Source organism: Mobula hypostoma, chromosome 11, assembly GCF_963921235.1.
Source record: "Mobula hypostoma chromosome 11, sMobHyp1.1, whole genome shotgun sequence".
NCBI classification, from domain to species: domain Eukaryota; kingdom Metazoa; phylum Chordata; class Chondrichthyes; order Myliobatiformes; family Myliobatidae; genus Mobula; species Mobula hypostoma.
The window spans coordinates 102,192,714-102,215,339 of record NC_086107.1 but is presented as its reverse complement, the minus strand read 5'-3'; the positions used below and the strand labels follow the sequence as shown (position 1 = coordinate 102,215,339).

At 40.4% G+C, this 22,626-nt stretch overlaps 1 protein-coding gene across 1 annotated transcript in view; it reads left to right on the top strand.

Moving 5' to 3' along the window:
• LOC134354026 (histone acetyltransferase p300-like) overlaps nucleotides 1-13,945 on the top strand; it is a 93,415-nt gene extending 79,470 nt beyond the window's left edge. Inside the window, exons 24-31 of the mRNA XM_063062698.1 lie at nucleotides 152-302; nucleotides 2,558-2,704; nucleotides 3,335-3,448; nucleotides 3,823-3,988; nucleotides 5,770-5,937; nucleotides 7,246-7,407; nucleotides 9,796-10,077; nucleotides 10,812-13,945. Of these exons, the coding sequence (XP_062918768.1) occupies nucleotides 152-302; nucleotides 2,558-2,704; nucleotides 3,335-3,448; nucleotides 3,823-3,988; nucleotides 5,770-5,937; nucleotides 7,246-7,407; nucleotides 9,796-10,077; nucleotides 10,812-13,073 (3,452 nt within the window). The 3' untranslated portion in view covers nucleotides 13,074-13,945. The remainder of the gene's footprint in view (nucleotides 1-151; nucleotides 303-2,557; nucleotides 2,705-3,334; nucleotides 3,449-3,822; nucleotides 3,989-5,769; nucleotides 5,938-7,245; nucleotides 7,408-9,795; nucleotides 10,078-10,811) is intronic.
• Nucleotides 13,946-22,626: the final 8,681 nt, after the last annotated feature.

The window sequence follows — 22,626 nt, the reverse complement described above, 5'->3', positions numbered from 1 at the left end:
AAGGAATTGTAATGATTTACATTGGCTATGGTATGGCTACAGCGTAGGTTAGTGTGCATCTGATGCCTTTAATTTTTTTTACTGAAGTGTAATATTAAAAGTAAGGAAGAATGCATAACATTACATCAAAAACTTTTTGTTTTCTCCTTAGGGTTACCAACCACTAAGCTGGGTGCTTACCTAGAAACTCGTATTAACGACTTCCTCCGCAGGCAGAATCATCCGGAGGCTGGCGAATGCACTGTTCGGGTGGTACACAGTTCAGATAAAACTGTGGAAGTCAAGCCAGGAATGAAGGCAAGGTAAGAGAGGGTCTCAGCTGCACTAAAGCTTTTATCTCTAAAATGGATGGGGGAGGGAGCTTCATTTGAAATGCATATACAATGACAACTGGTTTTATATGTAGGATATCTATAACAAACACATCAGCAACATGACAGAGGTAGCATGATACATTTGTAGAAACATTGCAGTTGGGACTTGGTAACTGAGCTTCATCAAAAGTGGAAGAAATTTTTGAGTAAAGCAGAAGAAGCTGTTCTGTGTGATGTCATTCTAAAAATGGTGATGGACTTTCAGTTTAACAAAGTGGTAATAATTCTGTATTTTTTGAGAACTAGTGCCTTTTGGTATGCTGCACTGGGTAAGAAATTGGGTGGAGGCAAGTGTTTTAAATGAACTGTCTTTATTTCTAAATATCCATTTTCAGGATCTGGATGGCACCAGCAAGGCCAGTGTTTATTGGCCATCCCTAATTAACCTTAATGAGTCACATTAGTAAAACATTCCAGTCAGATGAAGGATGAAATGCTGGAATTAATTTAGCATGGTTATTTTGAAGCAGGCACTGGTGATGTTACAAGGTTTTAATAGAAAGTGGTTTTATTCAGCAAAGGTTGTATTTGGGTGATCTGTTTTTTTAAAACTTCCTTGTTGTCGCCTGAATGGGAATAAAATGCTGGATGTACGTGGATCTTAGCAAGGTCCCAGTTGACCGGTCAGTCAAAAAAAAAAGAAAGCTAAGAGAAAATCAAAGGAGAGTAGCAAATTGTGTTTAAAAGTGGTTGAATGGTAGGAAATAAAAGGTACTGGTTGATGACTAATGCAAATCCATTGCTTCCAGTGGATTTGACAGGGTTCAGTACCTGCGTCATTGCTGTTTATAGTTTGTATTAATCAGTTAGATTTGGATTTTGGGGATATCTCAAATAAGTTCGTAGATTTTACAAAAAAAAATGAGTAAGGAGGAAATTAATGAATATTGAATTAAATACACTGGTATCAACAACCATCTCTGTTACCTCTTGAAAACATTTGTCAGGCAGATCTTAGTCACTGCTGTTATCAAAAATGGTTTCAGTAGTTTGCTTACTACTGTATTTACTTATTTATGCCCTCTTCACTTTTAAAATAAGATAACCATTATGGTCCTCCAGAACTCTGGCAACACTGGTCAAGGAGGAATAAATTCCAGAATTCCCTCCTTTACTGCTTATCACAACTTGGAATATATTTCATCTTGATGTGGTGATATGTCCAAAAATAATAAATCCCTAAATATTTAATACCTTTACCTTGCTTATCCTATCAAATATTTCACACATATCCCCCTTAACTACAACATTGACGTTGAATAAACTCTTCTCAGTCTTCCAGCCGGGTACAGGCATCAACTTTAACCAACATTTTCGATAATAAACACTGCCGTCTTTATCGGGGATGATGCCTGGGCATGTCTGGTCCGGTAGTATTTATACCCCCGTTTGTCAGTCAGCCCTGATTGGTTAGTCCTCATCCAATCAGGTTTACGTTGACCCACCTTGTTTACAATCGAATTCTAGTTCTTAGAGCAAGATCTTAGTCCTTGTTAAAATTCTTTTCCTCCAGTTTAATGGCTTCCTTCAGGCAGTCTCAAAAACCATTGGCATGGCACAGTAGTTTACTTTAACAAAGAATAAGGTCTCGACTGATAAACTGGGGAATTGCTTAATGGTTAAAGCTTCCAGAGACCAACTTGTTTTGTGTAGATCTGTACTAAAACTCCCTACGTGATTAATATATGAGCTAAAATTTGCCACATAGGCGGACTTTTGTTGTATTACAGAGATACTTAGTTAAATTTTAACTGTGGAAAAAATATCAGAAATAATTTGTTATCTCAAATGACAAAATTAACAATTAATAGAACTTAAATGATGGTGGATGTTAGATTTATCCCAATGTATACCTTTGTATGAAGCTCACATTTTATTGTTCAAAAAAGTTCACATTTTTCAAAAGATTTTCAGTGCTTTTATTATCAGTTAAAATAGAAAATTTAGTCCTTTCTACAAGGAATGCATTTGAGTCTGTGGTCGGGAGTATTGAAAGATTTAATACTAAATGTTGCATCTAGTTATATCTACTTTGTGCCCTGGAGCTCCTACGGTAACAGGGACGTAAAGCTGATTCTGAATGACATCCATGTGCTAAATTTCATAACAATATCAGTATATCAATAAGTTGAAGATGCAGTTCCAAAGCTTAAACATGTTAATTACTTGGTGTTCACTTACAGGTTTGTTGATAATGGGGAGATGGCAGAGTCATTTCCTTATCGAACGAAAGCTTTGTTTGCCTTTGAAGAGATTGATGGTGTTGATGTATGTTTCTTCGGCATGCATGTGCAAGAGTATGGTTCTGACTGTCCTCCACCCAATCAAAGGTAATTCTGGTTATTTTGTAATAGTATACACATGGAATTATTACCTTTTAGGCAACAGAAAATGATCTACTATGATGTTTGTCACCTCATTTGCTACTCGGTAGGGTGAGGGTATTTTTCCTAATTGCCACTTATGAATGTTCCCTTTAGAAGGTAGGATTGATGAGTGCAAATCTAGATGTTGTTTGTTTTAAATTAAATAAATTACTGAAAAGAAAACTTTCAAAACAAAAAATGGTTCATATTGGTGTGGGGAAGGAGGGGATAAGTTTGATTGTAGAAGTACAGTAGTTTGTTTCATTCACTTCTAGTCACACAATAGTTAGAATTCCTGAAAATTTGAGAATATTCCAGTTGAACCCTGCTTCATAGTTTATTGCAGTCTCTGAGTCTGTAAATCGTTTTTTGAACAACTTGATTTCTTCTATAACATCCAAGTGTCCTGTTGTCATGGATTTATTATATTAATGTTCACTTTCTTGCTTCGAATATCAGTACATTTCACAATACATCAACTGATGAAGACCACTAGTGTGGGGGACTGTAACTTTCAAATTAGTTTTAGTGCTTTTGAAAATGTTGAATATTTTTTTCCTTTGACGATACTTAATGATTTCTTTTTCCTTGCAGACGTGTATACATATCATACCTCGATAGTGTACATTTCTTCCGCCCTCGATGTCTGAGAACAGCTGTCTATCATGAAATTCTTATTGGATACTTAGAATATGTAAGAAAGTTAGGGTAAGTGTTTGCATGGTGTAGCTAAGATCAAACTGAAATGCTCCAAAAATAATTATTATTTATCATTTGGTGTCTTTTCTTGAAACCTTAGTCTTGCACTTACTCTATTTCCACTTGCTTTGAATTTAACATTCTTGATTTTAAAAGAGTAACATATGGTTCCTGGTTACATATCTAATAAAGGGACTAGCCAGGTGGAAGTGCCCAGTGTCCAAATTGCTTTATTTCTAACCGTCTACTATATAGCATACACGTTCCCTTTTGCAGGGTGGGTGGGAGAGCTAACCATTATGAAGTTTCCGTAAGTAATTTTTGTTTATATTGATGTCCTAAACTGGCTTTACATTTTTCATGTTTTTTTAAATCCGATCCAGATACACAGCAGGGCATATTTGGGCTTGTCCTCCAAGTGAAGGTGATGATTATATTTTTCACTGCCATCCACTGGATCAGAAAATCCCCAAGCCCAAAAGACTGCAGGAGTGGTACAAGAAGATGTTGGACAAGGCAGCGTCGGAGCGAATTATTCATGATTATAAGGTATTGTGCATGGTATTTTTTGCCATAATGATACCGAAAGCCAGTGGTTCATTGGGATGGATGCATGTTTCCAGCTACTATTATTTCTATATGTATTGGGACTTTAAAGTAGAAAAATGCTCTTTGGTGTTTGAATTTTAAGTGGGGGAAAAAAATGGCTCTCCAACCCAGAGCTTGTTCAGGAAAGCACATCATATTTGGAGAGTGTTAAAAGCTCTTAGGAAAGGAATTGCATGGATAAAACTGAATACTCGGCCACAAATAACAAAATTATTTAAAACAAATGCTTGGGAGTACTTTAAAGGACAGACTCAAAGGATAGGAAACTCCCACTTCCATTCCTTCATCTTCACTGGGTCTAAATCCTGGAACTTCCTACTTAGCAAAGATGTGGGAGTGCATTCATCCCCATAAACTACCACCATCAGGACTGTGGTGGCTTAAGGTGGCATCTTTTCAGAGCAATTCAGGATGGGTAACAAATGCCAGTCTTGCCAGCACCGCTCACATTTAAGCAGCTCAGATGTCCAAGGGTTTCACAAATGACTAGACCAAGTGAGAAGTGGGTGAAACTGAGGAAATGCAAATAGGAACAATCTGATCATCTGTTCTATGGTTTGATAGAAGATCCTGGTTGATCTTCTATGTCAGATCAGTTCTTCTCCCAAATCCATTAATACATTTCAAATCAAAATATCCAGCAGCCTTACACTCAAATGATGGAAAAAATGTATTAATCTCAACTATATGACTGATTTATTCACCTTTAACTTGGCATTCTAGATTTTCCAGCAAGGAGAAAAATCTCTGTCACTGTCCTGCCACAGGGTCTCAGCCTGAAATGTTGACTATACTTTTTTCCTGGCCTGCTGAGTTCCTCCAGCATTTTGTGTGTGTTGCTTGGATTTCCAGCATCTGCAGATTTTATCTTGTCTGTAACTATCCTGCCAAGTCTTTTTCAAATCTTGCATAATGTTATTTCTTAGTATGGAAGCCAAAACATTACATCACACTATTTACAAAGAAAAATCATTGAAATGGTTACCCTTGTATTTAATCGCACTTTAGCCATTGTCTCCTGTATTCATACTTTAACCTTGTCTGTATCCATTTGAAAATTTCATTATTTGCACTTGACTTCCTTGGCTGCCATCTGGATGTATTTGGCCTCTTCATCGGACTTACTAAAATATCTTTAAATGTCCAAGGCCCGACCACTGATATCAGTGGAATGCCAATGTTAGAGGCCTGCTAAATTGAAAATGGCTAGTCTGCTCAGATTGTTTTCAGTTTTTTTTTAATGTGTTCATACTATACGTGCACCCATTATAACCATTACCAAATTATGGCAATATTTTTTGTAGGCCTTCATAGGTCAGGGTTGACCATGGATGTTGCCCATGCAGCAAGCTCCCCCTCTCCACGTACCCAATAAATCCAAAGGAATGGCAGAGACCATTGCAGGAGTTGCCAGTCAGCATTGAACTCAACGTAGGGCTGCCTTAAGGACTCCAACTCAGGAATTTTCCCTCAGGGTTTACTCCCGAAGTCTTCCCCATGAATGGGTATACCTTGTCGCAGGTGTCTTCCCTACTCTTTACCCATATATCAGGTGATATATTGTTCTCTCCAATGAGCATAAGCTATCTTATTTGAAAACATGTTAGTAGTAAAATAAGAGTTTGTACATTAGTTCGCATTTTTGTATTACACCTTGTAGTTATATTACTAAATAATATAATATGCAATAGGTGCACTCATACTGTATTTTTCTCTTGCAGGATATATTTAAGCAGGCAACAGAAGACAGACTGACGAGTGCAAAAGAGTTGCCATACTTTGAAGGTGACTTTTGGCCTAATGTGTTGGAAGAAAGTATCAAAGAATTGGAACAAGAGGAAGAAGAGCGTAAGAGAGAGGAAAACAACACTTCTAGTGAGAGCACAGATGTAAGTTGTTGCTCATATAAACTGAAGTGCACATAAAATACCATGTGTAGGTGCCTCAGCAAATGCACCAGCCATGAAAAAAAAATTGCAAGAGTGAAGTAAGTTAAAGAGGGGGAATTAAACTTGAAGGGAAAAATAATTCCTCTTCCCATGTGCCCACTAAAGGGAAATTACACTTGATCTCCAGGTATTTGAGTGATTCCTATCTGTTGTGCCATTCTGAACATTGTGCAGTGCTTTTGGGAATTTCCATGGGGTAGCTGGGGTAAGTTACAAAGGGCAAGAGTTCTTTCTAGTATTGATGTTAATTATTTTGTTAACCATTAGACTGATCACAAAAAGCATTTCCGAATCATCTCGACTTCCAGAGTTTTTATTCACTTGATATACTTGATACATAAACCACCCACCCTTCTTTGAAGTATTGGTAATTATGTATTCAGATAGGAGTTTAGTAAAACTTTGTCATTAATTTTTATTGAGCTCCCTTATGTGCTACAATAAGTCCTCTAGCTACACTGCTGGGATCAGATGTTTGATTTATAGTTAAATACAGTAGCAGCCCTGTGCTGATTTGGTGTCCCCAAATAAGCACAGGGCTCATTTGCAAATTAGTGAACTGTGTTCATAAAACAATTTGGAAGTTGACGAGATGGAGGACTTTAGGGCAGTAATGCACTGCATTTTACACAGGAAAGCGTAGGTGGCTTCCCATTTGGTAGGAATCTGAATTTGCTAAATTAAAATAGGCTTCTAAATAAAACTAATGTAAGGTCTAGGAGTCTTCAAAAGATAACAAGATAGCATAGTTTATATATGAGTAATCTCAAGCTATGATATACAAACCTGTCTTGTTGTCCATCTAGTCTGCCACCCAGAAATTGTGGACCAGTCCACAGCTGATCTAGCAGCCCTGAACACTGGAATACCCAGTCCACTGCCATTAAATGTAAACAGCTTAAATAAAGATTTAAAAAGCTTTATTAGTAGCTGCATAGACACCTGAAGAGCAGACTATCTGTTGGATGAAACTCTGATAGAGGCAGATGCCAAGTTTTTAAACTCACCAGTGGGAGGTGGTGCTTTAGCACTGCTGGCCCACCACCTCGAGGGAGTCTTGATCATAAGCGGGCCGAAACTCCTGAAGACAGGTGGCAGATCAACTGATGATCCCACTGGTGATAGCACAGGACAGTTAACATCTCAGTCCACGTTTATTTTTAACTCTTAATACATTGAGATTCATGTGCCATCATTCCAAACTGAGCTGCTCCATGAATCCCTAGTTGTAAATTTATATCTTTCCAGGGAAAAAAGGGAGACAGCAAAAATGCAAAGAAAAAGAATAACAAGAAAACGAGCAAGAATAAGAGTAGCCTGAGCCGAGGTAACAAGAAGAAACCAGGGATGCCCAATGTGTCTAATGACCTCTCCCAGAAACTGTATGCTACCATGGAAAAGCACAAGGAGGTATGTTTTCTTTCTGCTGTTCCGATAGTCTTTTGCAGGTAATTACATATTTTCTATTTCATTAGTTTTGTATGTCTCCTTGTTTCAAGTATTGAATATGCTGTCCCTTGGTTATTCTGATATCACAGTTGTTCAAAGAAGGTACAAAGTGGTTAGTAATTCTATCCAATATCCTCCTCTTTCTCTACCCTTGAAATTTAGAAAATATATATCCACTCTTCCTCCAAAATTGTGGGAAAACAAACTTTTATTGGAATACAATTTAATTGGCAGTGGTGTGCCGATTAAACTGCAGACACAAGTCATCTGATTTATCTGTCTGAGCCAAGACAGTGGTGCAGGTACTCCTATTAGCTCCAGTATTTCCATACCTGGTGGCTATTGTATCCCTTTCTGCAGCTGAATGAGGATAGGCAGAGGGAGCAGTGATAATCCCTGAGTGAAAATAGATGGTGGACTTTATGCTGCAATGTAAACAGTTTTCCTCTTGGCTGGTCCCTTGGGGTTGAGAGTGACTTGGTTGCACATGAGACTTGCAGTGGCAATGTAGGACCTGCAGATTCTGCCAAAGTTAGGGCAGGCGGTCCTTTGCTGGGCAGGTGAGTGGTGGGTTTTATTTTTGGGTTTCTGTATGCTCCTGACAAATAGATATGGTGTTCTCTATGCCATTCTGAACGCTCCCCCATTTTGAAAAGCTGTGGGTCAGAGATACCCAGGAATCGCTGAAGGAATTGCATTTCTCCTCCAAGAAGTTTTTGAGAATGTCGGTCATTTTTGTTCTGCTGTATCAGGCCTAGGTATAGGCTGTCTGTTTCACAAATCTGATTTTGGTCATACAAACAACACTGATCACAACACTGTTAAATGGGTGCAAGAGCTCGAATGCTGGCAATGTTGCTCTGGGAGAGGACATTGTTCCCTTTATCCTACTAGTGGATTAGGAGCATTTTGCAGATAACATGGTGATGTCTCTCCACTGCTTGTAGGTGGTGTATGACTGAAGCTTGTGAGAGGTAAAGGCCCTGAGCTTTATTCTGATTTTGAGATCGCAATACTTTTCCTTAGTCAACAAAAGGTTATGCTGCCGTATGAAGAATTTTGTCATCAATGTCTGCCTTTACTGTGGGGAGAGAGGGGGAATTAAGGACAGTGGAAATGTTTTCCAGGGTCTTGTCCTGGATTTTTATTGTTGGAGGGCAATGTTTTGCAGCAGGTATATTTGGTATAGAGAACCTTTTACTTTGCAGATTTAAGCAAAAGTCCATTCTCGGATATGCTTCAGTGAGTTGAGTCATCAGAAACATGCCTCTCTCGAAACTTAGGCAAATTGATCTGTATAATTCTATTCATTGTAAAATATGTATCTGTATGACCTTGTTTTATTTAAATTTTATTTATCGTAAATATTTCACTGCACTTTTTTAAACATTCATTTTCTGTTGCAGTCTGTAAATAAATTGGTGGAAATAAAATATGAGAAAACAGTGAAAATAGTTGATTGAACAAATATGGTTTAAGTCTGCTAGTACAAAAATACAAAAAATAATACAATTCTGGATAGAATTGGGACAGAAGTGTTGGAAGTATTTTATTTGCGGAGTGGATGAACTGAAACTGGTTGCTACAATGAATTTGAGGCCATGCCAGTGTACTAGTTTGAGAATAATTTCCATGGTAACACAGTAAGATGGCGCTTCATCCAGTAACATAATCACCGGGTTACATTTATAAGTTGTATTTAGTTAAGATTATTTGGATATGATGAATTCTTCTAGAAATAGAAATTATTTATTATACTGAGGATTCCGTTTAATTGAGACAAATCAAGACCAGTAGATTTTGACCTTTTTAAGGGGCTGCCCCAATTAGCCGAAGTTTCATGGAAATAGTTAAAAAGGTATAAAAAAGAAATACAGAACAAATTAAAACGATATCAATGATACTATAATACTATAAACTATTATTTAAATTTCTCATTATTCCCAACTTCTTGAAGAAGTGAAATAGTTTCATTTTTGCTCCCAGCCATTTCTGGCATCGCCAAGCCTGAACGCTTGAAGCCTCAGTGAGCAAAACAGTCCTGAATTGCCCTACTGCTTATTAGTGATGCAATCACTGCTTTTTGCACACAAGCACACGCAACTGATGCTATTTAAACACCATTCATTTTGAGCACACTAGCATCTAATGGCTACATGAGTACGTACAACTGCCACTAATTAGAACCTGTTCAGCAGTGGTAGTGATCAAAATAAAGGGAATATGGGCTATTTTCTCAATTAGTTTTTGTTCTTTAAGAGTGCCCCAAATAAATGGCTACCCTGATTAACTGGAATCCGTTCTACTTGATTTGACTGAATTTTAATTGTCTGGTATCTTTTTTAACAGGTGTTTTTTGTGATCCGCCTGATTGCGGGTCCCAACTCAAACTCACTGCCAACCATCTTAGATCCTGACCCACTCATTGCTTGTGACCTGATGGATGGACGTGATGCCTTTCTTACACTGGCAAGGGACAAGCACATGGAATTTTCATCACTGAGACGAGCCAAGTGGTCGACCATGTGTATGTTGGTAGAGCTCCACAACCAGGGCCAGGATCGCTTTGTATATACGTGCAATGAATGCAAGCACCACGTGGAGACCAGGTGGCACTGCACTGTTTGTGAGGTGTGTACTAGTATTAGTTTATTGTTCCAGTTCACTTATTCCAGTTTAATATTTATACCAAGTATGCAATCATGTACTAAACCTCTTTCTGCTCCTATTTAAATAATTCTAAATGAAACATGGTTGAAAAGGTTATGATAAAACCTGTGACCATTCATTGCATTGCTTAGATAGTTAAACCATTTTTCTGGAATATTTCCCTGTTGACCATTCTTTCACCATCTTAAGCTGCCTGGACTTCAAAACTACCTGTTAGCCATTCAGCCTTCGGACCTGTTTCACTCTTTCAAGTAATGGCTGGTGGAATCTCAGTTCCATTTATCCTTTGGTAGTCCACATTATTTAATAATTTCCCTTAATGCCCCTTCATCACTAGAATAGTTTCAGTTGACTGGACAATTTTTATATTTAAGGCATTAAATATATTTCTTCCACCTTTTTCATAATATTTAGGTTGTGTCTCTGCAGGAGTTCTTCCTTTTGTTACTTCCCAACCAGAAGAAGTTTTATGAATACCTTAATGAATAATTTCTCATGTCAAAATTTAGCTGATCACCATTAAACCTTCCAAATTCAAGTATTATAGGCTAAAGTCACATGCCATTATCCTGTCCCAATTTTAGGAAAGTTTTCAGGCTATAATTTTGAGAATTACTGACTTCATGTACTTAGTTCATCAGCTCTTGTATGTTAACCACTACATGGTAATCTAAGTTTACTTTTTCTTGCCCTAGGATTATGACCTCTGTGTCAACTGCTTTAACACTAAAGGACATGAACACAAGATGGACAAACTTGGCCTTGGCCTGGATGATGAGAGCAACTCGCAAGGTTCAGAAGTGAGCACTGGGGATTCAAGGCGCCTGAGCATTCAGCGTTGCATTCAGTCACTGGTCCATGCCTGCCAGTGTCGCAATGCCAACTGTTCTTTGCCTTCCTGCCAGAAGATGAAGAGGGTGGTCCAGCACACCAAGGGATGCAAACGCAAGACCAATGGAGGCTGTCCAATCTGCAAGCAGCTTATCGCTCTCTGTTGCTACCATGCCAAGCACTGCCAAGAGACCAAGTGCCCTGTGCCATTTTGTCTCAACATCAAGCACAAGCTTCGTCAACAGCAACTGCAGCACCGTCTGCAACAGGCCCAGATGCTGCGCCGGAGGATGGCCACGATGCAGCGAGGTGGTGTCGGACAGCAAAGCCTGCCATCACCGAGTGGCACCGCTCCAACCACCCCAACAGGGCAGCAGCCGAGCACCCCGCAGACACCACAACCCCAACCCCCAGCTCCGCCTCAGCCTCAGCCTCCGCCCCAGCCACAGCCTCCGCCACCATCTAACATGCCTTCCTACAACAATATGGCAAGAAGCCAACCACAAGCCCCTATACCTCAAGGCAAACCGACTGGTCAGGCCGTCTCTGCAACCCAAGCTACACCGCCTGTTCAACATCCACCACCAGCAGCTGCCGTGGAGATGGCCTTGCAGATTCAGAGAGCAGCTGATGCTCAGCGTTTGATGGCACAGCAACAGTCTTTCCAGCGGCCCGGGGTAATGAACCCTCACATTGCGCCCATGAATCAAATGCCTGGGATGAGCATGAACCCACAGCCGTCACAGAGAGGCCCCACTCATACAGATCAGGGAATGGGACCAGCTGGCATGCAGCAGGCGCAGTGGGGTCAGGCTGGGATGGCCCAGAGTCAGCAACATCCACAAGGAATGCAGAGGCCAGTCATGCAGATGACCCAGCAAGCTCTGCAAATGAACATGCAACCCCAGCCACCACCACCCATGTGCCAGGTTGCATCAGGAGTGCCTCAGCCCAGTCGAGGTGCCATTCCCCACGGAGCCCTGCAGGACTTGCTGCGGACTCTCAGGTCTCCAAGCTCCCCTATGCAGCAACAGCAAGTGCTCGCTATCCTCCGCTCCAATCCCCAGCTTATGGCTGCTTTCATTAAGCAGAGGGCAGCCAGGTATCAAGGAAGCCAGAGTCAGGCTGGTATGCAAGGGCAGCCAGGGATGCAACCCCAGCCCGGGATGCAGGCTCAGCCAGGTCTTCAGGGACAGCAAGGCATTCATGGCAACCCAGGCATGCAGAACATGAGCCCCATGCAGTCTGGAGTTCAGCGGCCCAACATCCCTCAGCAGCCACAACAACAGCAGCAGCAGCAACAACAGCAGCAGCAGCAACAGCAACAAAGCATGGGTGGGATAAATGCACAAGGGCAGTCCATGAACATAAGTATGAACTCCCAGTTCCGGGAGCTTTTGATGCGAAGACAGCTCCTGCAGAAGCAGCAGCAGCAGCAACAGCAGCAATCAAACTCCGGCATGGCTGCTGGAATGGCTAATCAGTTCCAACAGCCTCAAGGCTCTGGTTATCCCATGCAGCAGCAGCAGCAGCAGAGGATACAGCATCATATGCCCATGCAGCAGGGAGCCATGGGCCAAGTGGGGCAACCCATGGGACAAATGAGCCAACTTCCACAAGCAGGAATGGGTGCAGAGGGCACTTCAAGTCTCCATCAGGCCCTCCAGCAGCGAATTCTCCAGCAACAGCAGATGGGTTCACCAGCCCAGTCCAATTCCATGAGCCCGCAGCAGCACATGCTCCCTGGTCAGGCCCAGTCACCTCACCTCCAGGGCCAGCACCCATCCTCTCTCAGCAACCAGGTACGGTCTCCGCAGCCCGTGCCTTCACCACGCCCGCAGTCCCAACCACCTCATTCCAGCCCGTCACCCAGGATGCAACCTCAACCGTCTCCACATCACGTGTCGCCACAGACTAACTCCCCACATCCGGGAATGGTAGCTGCCCAGGCAAATCCAATGGATCAAGGACATTTTACTGCTCCGGACCAGAGTGCAATGCTTTCTCAACTTGCTAACCCTGGAATGGCAGGATTACATGGTGCCGCCAGTGACCTTGGCTTGGGTTCTGACAACCCGGACTTAACAGGCACAAACATTAATCACAATACACTAGACATCTTGTAGCATTTTGGGAGCAAATTCTCATTTTTCGTCTTTACTTAGGGTTTTTGTACTGAAAAAAAAACAATTTTGAAATTTCTAGGGAGGACAATTGTCCCAGAATTCAACAAACTGCAATTTATTGAGAGAAAAAAAAACTGAGGGATGATATTATACAAAGAATATATTTTTTGTTAACACTGGTCGATGGCCAGTCCTTTTTTTGTTTTCCTATTCTGTTATTTCAATTGCAGGTTGCCCATACCTACATTTTTTTAAGAAAAGGAGAGTTGAAGTCATATTTTTATTTTCTAACTTCAGAAAATCTTGTAAACATTTGTCCATTAATGCAAAGCATTTCATGGGAAAAAAATACAGCCTGTCTTACTGTATACATCTGTTTTTGTTTGACAGCAATGAATTATCATACCTCTTGTGTATTCCCCTTCTTCCCTTAATTTTTTTTCATTTCTATACAAGGGTTTGAACAGAAATTTCAAAGTATTAATAATTTGTACAGGTAGAACGAAAGACTATTGCACAAACTGGCAGCTGCCAAATGTCCTGCGGATGTAGAATATTGTGGGGTTTTTCAGTTTAATGGTGACATTTTACTTTTTATTTTATTTTTTGGTGAGACTATCGAATGATTCTTTAAAAAGACTGTGTGGCTGATTTTATTGAACACATCCCTTGGTTTTTCCTCTTTCAGACTTCTGTGTAAAACTTGAAAATGGGCAAGCAGAAAAAGAGAAAAAAACCTATCCAGAAACGTGTAAATCATGCAATTTATTGATAATTACTTATAAATATGAACTTTGGATCACTGTATAGACTGCTAAAATTGATTTCTTTCTTATTTACCATATTGTTGAATAAACTGTGTGCAACAGCGACACTGCCTGCTTTTAATGGATGCTCTCTACATTTTTGGTGCTTCTCAGGACATAAAATTGTATTTTCTTTCAGTGGTCAGGATTTACAGATTATTCATTGCTGGGGGATAGCAACAGAGAATGGAAATACTTTAATAATAACCACCCTAACTGGCCTCGCTCCACCTGAAAGTAATATTGAGACATAATTTAGTTTTCCAGTTATTTCATGAGTGGGTATAACTTGAATATTCATTTTCAACTTATCCCATTCATGTTTAAGGGGCAAAAAATTGAATTGAAAGTTTTAAGTTAAAAAATTCTTCAAAACATCAGCAGGAGGACCAGATAGAAAAATTAAACAGCTCTTAATAGCCCATTTTCTTTGAGTCATGCTGAGAACTAAAATCCCAAGTAGCTAATATATAATCAAGATGGTGCAGTAGGGAGTATTGTTGCATCATTGTAAATGCTGTCTTAGGAAAAATTATGCTGGGAGAATACAAAAGATTCAAGAGAAAACTGGTGCCCTGGTCAACATTCACCCCCTTGGCCTACATCATCAAAAATTCATGATCTGTTAGTCATCCATATGCTGTTCTTGGTTCTGATATGTGCCACTGATTTTTTTAGAAATGAAGCCATTAGTTGTGAACTTCATTTTTAAAAAATATATGAAGGCATGATGAGACGCTGCATAAATGCAGCACCTTTTGTGCGTTGATTATGGAATGCAAGATGGAGAATGTTGGGGAACAGTTCAGGTTGAACTGATATCCATTGTTAAATTGGTGATTATCAAAGAAACTTGATATCGATGTTGTTTTCTTTCAAAATTGCTATTGACTTGTATCCTTTGAAACATGTCCTTCAGTCCACTGATCCATGCCAGCCATCCAACACCTCTTTACATTAATCCTATATTTTTTTAATTCCAAAATTTGATCTAGCGCAATTTACGCTGGCCAGTTAACCCAATCCACATGTGTGCTTTGTGGGAAAAAGCAGAGCACTGATGCCTCACAGCACAATACCAGGATTGAATAGGACATCTTTGGTCTGTGTGTGGTTTCTATCTCACAGGTCCTATTGTCACAGCATTGTTGGTGATAATTCAGCAGTAAATTTGGTCTGAATGCTTTGTGTTTTCATCCTGTTCCCCCAATTGTCCTGAAATCATGAACACTCACCTGTAGATTATACTGAACCAATTACAGGACCTGGGATATTGTCTGAGATTCTTTGAAAAGTCAGTTTTATTTTATTGTACTATTTTTTTTGTCCAGGAAATCAAACAGCGGAGTGTTGAAGTGTGAAGATTTGCAGAGCATAATACCCTAATGATGACATTTCTTCCCCATTGTAGCTGCTGAAAAAGTATCAAAACAGATCTGTGTAGAAAATTTGAATTCTGTACTTCTGTGAATATATAGGAAAGTATTTTCTAATGCCTAATTGTAGTCTTTTCAATACCAGGATTGTCATATAGGTTGGCTATTCCTTGGAAAGGAGTGCAACCCCATCAAAACCAACAGTGTGTGTGTACGCACAAAACTACCTTCCAGATACAAAGGTCTTTTAAGATTGTACTGATGGAGAAGAACTTGTTCTGGTTTATGTATTATTTAACATGTAATATAAATGAACCAACTCTGTAATGTATGATTCTATCTTAAAATTTAACATCAGTGTAGAAGCACAGTTTGTTCTTGTACTGTTCACCAAACAATGTTCTTCCCCACAAGATGAGATTGTGATCTCTTTTCATTCAGTGTGTACAGTGGGGGTTCTGATGTTGATCCCAGGATGAGTTGTGCGTGCCCTTGGAATTTTTCATGATAAAATTGAGGTATAATTTTATTGCACCACACAAGCTTGTGGAAATAGAATCCCAGTGTTGCCTGAATACGCAACAGGAAGAGCTATTTGTCAAAAGAGAACTACAGACCTTTAGGGAAGATGGGACTGATTAGAGGGCTGTTCCACACATGTCAGGGTATTAAAAGAAGTGAGCTGTGCTTTCAAACTTTGATTTGAACGCCATTACCTTTATCACTTGAAAACCTGTTAATGCTGCTGATCACTGCTTCTCTGTGGCTGATTGCAGTATTGTAAAACCTTATGATTCATTTATGTGAAACAATAATGGCTTCCAGAACATTGCACCATGTTTTAGACAGTCAGTCTTGTACAGCTGATAGCATTTTACTAGTATAAGAAGTTTATATCAATGGTATTGTTGCTGTGACCAGCCAGGTAGACAGGAGTTTCTGATGTATTTTGTCATGGCCCCAGCCAATGTTCCCTCTAATTTTTAGTACTCAGTGTGCGCAAATTTTTTTTCTTGTGACAAAAGTATGTGCGCACTGAATGCACACGTGGCACAGTTTATGCAGGTTTACAAAATAAAACTGCACAGAATAACAACAAAATAACATACATATTTAAGTCACACGGTTATTTTTTCTCTTTTCTGTTTTGGCATTTACCCATTCTTTGTAAACTCTATCTAGACTAATAGAACTTCCATCCAATTGATAGCTTTTGATTCTCATTAACATATCCAAATGACATTCACCTAAACGGTTTCTCAGCTTGTTTTTGAGTTGATTCATTAGGCTAAAACCTCGCTCACAGTCCGCACTAGACGCAAGCAAGGTTCCCCTAATGTCCATCAACTGCAAGGTCGCAAATCTGTTCATTTTGAAGTACAAATGCCACCATTTGAGCAAAGTTTGAAATCAGTTTGGATTTAATTTTTTCTTGCACGGAAAATTTGAAATCATTAAACTGTCTAACTATTACAGTATTTTCAGCTAGAAAATCATGATGTTTTAGGCATAAGGCAATAACTTTTTCATGTCAAATGTGAAGTGACAATCTGCAATTGCGGAGAAATCAAAAGCTGACCGTTCTTGTACCACATCTTCAGGAAACCTTTCTTCTAAATGAACACAGACTATTTATAAAAGTCAACAGCGAACTTGTATCTACTGTGACGTTTTCTTAACGTTGTTGGCTTAGCAAAACTTTAACTTCGTCACTCCACGAAACATTGTCTCCCAGATCCCAGAAGAGGAAAGGTGAGATGACGTGTATTGTGGTATTTGAAAAACCAACTAACTAGTTAACAGAAACATTTAGCTAAAAGATTATTTTTAATAAGTATAATTTAATTACATTATTTTAGGTAACTAACCTTTTGTGCGCACATTAATTTCCTTTGTTCGCTGGTTGTGTGTAACAATAGTCCTAGCTAAGAACTTGTACTTTATTGTACTTTCCAGATACAAACCTAGCCGTCGTAAACATTTTATGAAAGTTTTGTGTGTTTCTGGGGCTATGTTTATCCTTCGCGTGGCAGTACTTTCGATTATTTAGCTGATACATAGGATATACCAAGCGTTTGAAATCTATATATATTGCATTAATTTGTCTTAACAAGTGACCAGACTACTGATTTCAGTCAGAATTCTATTATTAAGGTGTAAAAGAGGTCAGTGTTGACCTACATGTTTGTGGTAGAACTCGCAGTGCTTTGATCTTCTGTCATATTGGTTCAGATAAAAGATTCGTTTTCCCAAGAAGAGCTTGAGCATATTTTTACGTCAAAGGTCTTGTGGTGAAATCAGGTGCCAGCAAGATTTTTTTTGGCAAAAGGTTATTAGGGAAACTTTCTTCTCAAGTGATTGAGGTACTGGTTTTATACAGTAGTTTGGTCTCGCCTGAGAACTGTAATCAGTCATTCGGTCCAGAAGATGTTGGACAAATTTTCCACCAGGGTTCCTGAACTTCAGTCAAATCATTTGCATCCCAAGTACACCCTGAAGTGCAATGCCAGACCAGACTATAGGTTAATTGTAAATTGTCCCGTGATTAGGCTAGTATTAAATTTGGGGACAATTGGACAGCGTGGCTCAAAGGGCTGGTTCAATAAATAAATAAAAGCCAGCAGTAGCACTTTCTACTCTGTTAGTAAGCTCCTCCAGTGGGGCAGAGCAGATGTTCACAGATTTTGTAGCTCTTAGATTTCCTAAGTATGCATTAGGAATGTTTGACAGGAAAACGGTGAGTAGTCCTTTAATTCAAAATCATACAATGGGAAACCTGAAATAAAAACATACGGGGGGTGGGGGAAGAATCACCAGTTCCTGGTGAACTATCTTTATCCTGGGATGTTCAATGCTGCTACTCTTTCTAGAAATGCTGCCTGACCTCCTGCGTGTTCCCGGTATTTATGTTCCTGGTGCAAGTCTGTGTGCATGTATCTTTTAAACGTTTCACTTTTTAAAACGTAATTTTAATTCATTAAAACTTCCTGGGTATTTGAACGTCGAAACCTTCACGTGTATTCATTTTCGGGTATGGATACTCGCTGGCAAGCTTTCTACGATCGCAGTCGGGTCTCAGCGATACTGATCTGGGATCTGCCTTCCAGTAGAAACTGCTTCGTAATTTGCCGAAACACGCAACTGTCGATTATCGCTGGAGCATATCCCATGAGAACGTTTATCATTTGGTTAGATATTAGTTTTATATCCTGTGATGGATATTCCTGCGCTATCTGCATCACAAACCCCAGCAGCGTCATGTGGTTAAAGTTTCTCCTCTATAACTCGCTGTTAGGGTACATGTCCTCCCTCATTCGAAACTACATCAGCCATTGGCGCTTGTATTTAACCCTGTCTTGATTGACCATGCGCAACAGTTCAGATGTGATGTTTCACAAAGGAGAATATAAAATAAGATGATGAACTGAGCCCTCATTTTTTCAAAAGCATGGAATGCCAATATTATTCTCTGAACTTCAACGAAGACAATGCAGGGCAGCAGAGAAAGATTTAGTATCAGCGGCGTATATCGTGAAATTTGTTTTACGGCGACAATACATTGCAATACATAGCAGTAAAAGCTGAAATATAGGTTCATTGACCCTTCAGGAAAGGCTGTTCCTGAATCGCTGAGTGTGCCTCTGCGGGTTCCTTACGGTACAACTTGATGATTGGTGACGCTGCAGCAACTTCGTTCTCAATGTCAGTGAGACGTTGTACCTTAGTGATACAATCAGTACCTTAGTGTTCCTGGGTGATGGGGATCTTTAATGATGGGTGCCGCCTTTGAGGCATTGCCTTTGGATGATGTCCTGGGTGATGGGGAGGCTAGTGTATGTGTTGGAGCTTGCTGAATTTAACAGCTTTTTGCAGCTTTTTCCGATCCCCGTAAAGTGGTCCCATCCGTGTGCCCAGTTAGAGTGCTCTCCATTGTACGTCTGTGGGAATTTGTGAGTGACTTTGGTGACACCAATTCTCTTCAAACCCCTGATGAAATGCAGCCGTTGCCGTGCCTTCGTCAATATGTTGGGCACAAGATAGATCCTCAAAGATGTTGATAGCCAGGAACTTGAAAAACTGCTCTCCTTTTCCACTTCTAATCCCTCGATGAGGACCGGCGTGTGATCGATCCCTCGACTTGCTCTTGCTGAATTCCGCAATCTCTTCCTTGGTCTTCCTGACGTTGAGAGCAGGGCTGTTGCTGCGATACCCCTCAACCAGCCAGCTGCCGCTCTATCACGCTCCTGTACGCCGCCTCAACATCTGAAATTCTGCCACCGATAACTGAGTTGTCGCAAATTCACAGATGGCGTTTGAGCTGTGCCTAGCCACAAGATTGCGGGTGTAGAGAAGAGGGTTAAGCACGCATCCTTGAGGTGCGTTCGTGTTCATTGTCAGCTCGGAGATGTTACTTCCAATCTGGGCAGGTTACAAACTCCAACTCATGGACGCCACCGCGTATGAATGAGTTCCCTTAATGATATTCGAAAGTCTAACACACGTACATACATCCCCACAGTTTTCTCTCCTGTTTTAGCAATTGTTCTTATCAGTCTTTTTTTTATGTCATTCATTCAGAAGACACTGGAGCTCTGGTTATCATTTCGAGTGAATTCTGCATGCTTTTCAGTTATGGACATCTGTGAAAACAAACATTCGATACCTGCGATAGCCTGTATCCAGTCATTTCCCTATGTTCTCTGTAATTTCATGTTGCGTCCCCAGTAGCTGTTATTACAACAGTGTCTTGTGTTTCAAAGGTCTTTCACTAGCTTAAAACATTCTGCAAAAGTCTGAAAAGGACATGAAAGGTATTGCAAGAATACCCGTGCTGTACTTTTAATTGTGTCCGTGAGGACTGCGTGAATTATGTTGTCTTATACATCTCCAGGCCATAAATTTAAAGACTGAAGCTCACATGAGATCTGAACAGTTAGTAAGGAGTAAGAGTATAAGAAATGGGAGCAGAATTAGGCCATTTGCCCAACAAATCTGCTCCGCCATTCATTTTTACCACGGATTATTGGAGTATTACAACTGTTGCTTCCAGTATCCCAGTTGACACATCTTTTAATGATCACAGGATCAAGACATCTGGGTCAACCTTCAATCCTATCAGTCTATTTGATGCCAATTCTCTCATGATGGTGGCGGTATCTAATTCATCCCAGCATTATCCACATTCATGGAATGTTCATAATGATTCCCAGTGCCACATGATCGCCCGTTTTAACTCCTCACCACTAATCTCACACTTTTTCAGCCTCATCTTCAAAGACCCGGTGTTTACCCGGATCTCTCTTTCCTTTCTGTACTTCACGCTTCTATTCCTCACGATCGAAGTTCTCTCATGATCTCCACCCCCACCACCACCACCATTTTTTTTTGCTGCAACAGCAATCTGTCTACTACTAAACTTTTCCCTCGTTTTCTCGTTCATGTCTGCTGAGCGTTTGTGGTGGATTGACCGGTCCACGTCTCCCTTCCCGCCAATAGCGTAGGAGGAAATGGTCAAATTGGCAGATTCGGTTTTGCACAGGTATGAAATCCCTATGTCAAATTTTGCATTTGGTAGGGAACAAATTAAAGAAATTATGAAGTAAATGATACAAAGGTAAAGGTGCAGACCTGACTATGTGTGGCAATAGAAACTTAAAAACATTTCATTCATTAGATGATGACTTTGGAAGTATTGTTCTCAGTGCCACACTGAATCATCACCCCGATTTTAAATCTCGGTATTGAGATTCGAACCTGCAACCTTCAAACTCGAATCAAGAATGCTATTTATAGAAGAACTATAATTAAATCTCAGATTGTCCTCTGCTATATTTTGCCTTCTTTTTGACGTTTTTTTTTGCCACGCTGCCAATTTCTCTTTAAGCAGATCGGCTTTAATTTTACCAACAAGTGGTTATGTGTCAGATGCCTTTGCATAAACACAATATCGACTCTGCAGCTTCTTCAGAGAGCTTGCACGTCAGACACATTACTTTTCAAAGCTCTTTCCTTAGCAGCGCATGCCTTTTCTAAAGTCCACATCGCCGACAACGGTTTCCAAGTTTCCCGTCCCCTGTCAATAATTTAAAAAAAACAGCAGCTGTGATTATAGTCTTCTGATGCTGGTTTTGGGGAAATCCGTAATTTCCATTCTTTCGTCCCTCCAGTGGAGAATGCATCACCGCGCATTGTGTTAGGTAATCTATCCTATAACCGAGATCACCCCTGCTGCCCCATGAATACCATTCTCTGGGGGGGGGGGGAATAAAAATTGCCTAAACGTAGCCAGCCGATCATCTTTTATTTCTCATTAGCTGTGTCCTTTTACTATTGAAATTTATAAATCGGAACTCTGGAATTCTCTGTAAATTGATTATTCCCAGTATTTATGTTGTTAAGAAGGCACACAGTACATTGGCCTTCATTAACCGTGGGATTGAGTTTAAGAGCCGAGAGATAATGTTACCAGGCTCCACTTGGAGTACTGTGGTCAGTTCTGGTCGCCTCACTACAGGAAGGGTGTGGAAACTATAGAAAGGGTGCAGAGGAGATTTACAAGAATGATGCCTGGATTGGGGAGCATGTCTCATGAGAATAGGGTGAGTGAACTCAGCCTTTTCTCTTTGGAGCGACGGAGGATGAGAGGTGACTTGATAGAGGTGTACAAGATAATGAGAGGTATTGATCGTGCGGATAGTCAGAGGCTTTTTCCCAGGGCTGAAATGGCTAACATGAGAGGGCACAGTTTTAAGGTGCTTGGAAGTAGGTACTGAGGAGATGTCACGGGTAAGTTTTTTTTTATACACAGAGAGTGGTGAGTGCGTGGAATGGGCTGCCGGTAATAGTGGTGGAGGCGGATACGATAGGGTCTTTTAAGAGACTCCTGGATAGGTACATGGTGCTTAGAAAAATAGAGGGCTATGGGTAACCTTAAGTAATTTCTAAATAAGTACATGTTTGGCACAGCATTGTGGACCGAAGGGCCTGTATTGTGCTGTAGGTTTTCTAGGATTCTATACTCTACCTCAGTCTATATACACTCGGTGGCCACTTTAATAGGAGCGGAACCTGGTCTGTCTTTTGCTGTTGTAGCCCATCCACTGCAAGGTTCGACATGATGTGCATTCAGAAATGCTCTTCTGAACACCACTGTTGTAACGATTAGCTATTTGAGTTATGTCGCCTTCCTATCTGCTTGAAACAGTCTGGCCATTCTCTGACGTTTTTAATTAACAGGGCATTTTAGCCCATAAAACTGCTGGTCACTGATTTTTTTTTCTACCGCACCGTTCTCAAAAACTCTTGGGGCTGTTGTGTGTGAAAATCCCAGGAGATCAGCAGTTTCTGAGATACTCAAACCACCCCATCTGG